The sequence below is a fragment of the Aplysia californica genome, unplaced genomic scaffold (genome assembly GCF_000002075.1).
Source record: "Aplysia californica isolate F4 #8 unplaced genomic scaffold, AplCal3.0 scaffold00334, whole genome shotgun sequence".
In the NCBI taxonomy this organism is placed as follows: Eukaryota; Metazoa; Mollusca; class Gastropoda; order Aplysiida; family Aplysiidae; genus Aplysia; species Aplysia californica.
In genome coordinates, this window is record NW_004797604.1 from 516,746 (window position 1) to 518,937 (window position 2,192).

At 50.7% G+C, this 2,192-nt stretch overlaps 1 protein-coding gene across 1 annotated transcript in view; it reads left to right on the forward strand.

The window, feature by feature from the left end:
- Nucleotides 1–2,192, forward strand: part of LOC101852106 (outer dense fiber protein 3) — a gene marked incomplete in the record, with an annotated part of 13,455 nt that overhangs the window by 7,719 nt on the left and 3,544 nt on the right. Inside the window, 2 exon segments of the mRNA XM_013085009.2 lie at nt 116–240; nt 1,319–1,459. Of these exon segments, the coding sequence (XP_012940463.1) occupies nt 116–240; nt 1,319–1,459 (266 nt within the window).

Sequence of the window (2,192 nt, forward strand, 5' to 3'; positions counted from 1 at the left end):
CCCCCCCTCTCTACCCCTCTCTCTCTCTCTCTAACTCCTCTCTCTTTCTCACTTTCTCTCTCTGTATGTGATCCCCCCAATAACTCCTGCGTTCTGTCTGTGTGTCCCCCACTAGCCGCCAACAGCTACTCCCTCCCCGGGATGATCGGCTCCACCGTACAGAGCGGCAAGCCCCAGGCTCCCTGCTACACCCTACGTAGCCGACAGACCGTGGGCAACTTCGCTGAGGATTTAGCCAGGGTGGGTAGTTGTTGTCCGTTGTATGTTGTATTGTTTTGTGTGATGTGTGTTCCTTCTTAGTGTTCCTGATACACTCACCCATGCCCTCACCTGTGTGTTTGTCCATCCATCTGTCCATCCGTCCATCCGTCCATCCGTCCATCCGTCCATCCGTCCATCCGTCCAACCATCCATTCATCCATCCATCCATCCATTTACTTTTCTATCCATCCATCCACCCTCACATCTACATGTTCATTCATCCATCCCTCTACTTTCCATTCATCCACTCATCTACCTTTCCATCATCCATCCATCCATCCACCCATCCATCCACCCGTCCCCCCTTCCACCCATCCACCCTTCTGTCTTTCCACCATTCATCATCCATCTATCCACCCATCCATCCATCCTTCCATCAATTCATCCCTCCACCCATCCATCCACCCATTAATCTTCCCGGCACGTATTTATCGCAAGTGCCGTAAAACGCTTACCTACAACAACCTCCCCTCCCATGTTCCTCCATGTCCTCCTTCTCATGTCCCCCCTTTGTCCCCTCATGTCCCCCCTTATGCCCCCCTTATGTCCACCTTATGTCCCCCTCATGCCCCTCCATGCCCCCCCATGTCCCCTCATGTCTCCAAATGTCCCCTCATGCCCCCCTATGTCTCTCCATGTCCACCTCATGCCCCCTCATGCCCCCTCCATGTCCCCTCGTGTCCCCCCTATGACCCCCAAGTCCCCTCATGTTCCCTTCCCCTGTATCCCCTCATGTCCACCTCATGCCCCCCTATTTCCCTCCATGTCCACCTCATGCCCCCCCTTAATATCCCCCCATGTCCACCTCATGCCCCCCCTTTATCTCCCCATGTCCACTTAATGTCCCCCCTATATACCCCATGTTGATGTCACTCCACGTCTTCCCACTTTTCGGTACATCCTTTTCCGTGACTCTTCTCCATGTTCCACGTGGTCTTCCCCTTGATCTTTTACACTGTGGATTCCAATCTAACACTTTCCTTATTATGCAGCACCTTGCCTTCCTGAAAGTGTGTCCACTATGTCCCCCTCATGTCCCCCATCATGTCCCCCACAGGCCCCCGGACCCGGCACCTACAACACCACCGACCCGGGCATCTACAAGGACAAGGCCCCGCTCTACAGCATGACCAGCCGCAACATGATGCCAGGGGACGCCACCCAGAAGCCGGGGCCCGGCGCTCACAAGCCGGAGAACGTGAGTTGTCTCTCTTTGGCCTTGACCGCACCCTCACTTTTTTTTCTCTCTCACTTTTCTCCATCTCTCTCTCACTCACAATAATGTTTGAATAAAACCGTTGTTCCTCCATCTTCCACCCAAGTTAGAGTGTCATTAATGTCTTTGACGGAAGATTCACCTTTTCCTCGTTCCTCCATCTTTCACATTCACGATCGTTTTTTTTATTAATACCCTTATTCCTCCATCTCTAACTCACAGGTGTTTGATTAATACCCTTATTCACAATAGTGTTTTATTAATACCTTTATTTCTCCATCTCTCACTCACGATAGTATTTGATTTATTAATACCCTTGACGGAGGATTCACCTATCGTCTCTCCTCCATCCGTTACGCTCACGATAGAGTACATATATTTTGTTAAAACCCTCCGTGTGTTTAATTTACCCCCCCCCCCTTACTTAAGGTCACCATTCCCTCCCACCAATTTCTTTCTCTCTTTCAATAAATATCTTAAACCCCTTTTCCCTTTTCTGTGATCCTAATGTCCACGCCTACTCCAGCCAACCCCTCCTACCCCCACCCCTGGCAACACACAAACACATAGACACACACACACTCACTCACATACACACACACACACACACACACACACACACACACACATACACATAGACACACGCTCACTCAATTACACACACACACACACACACATACACACACACCGACACACACAAACACACACACACACA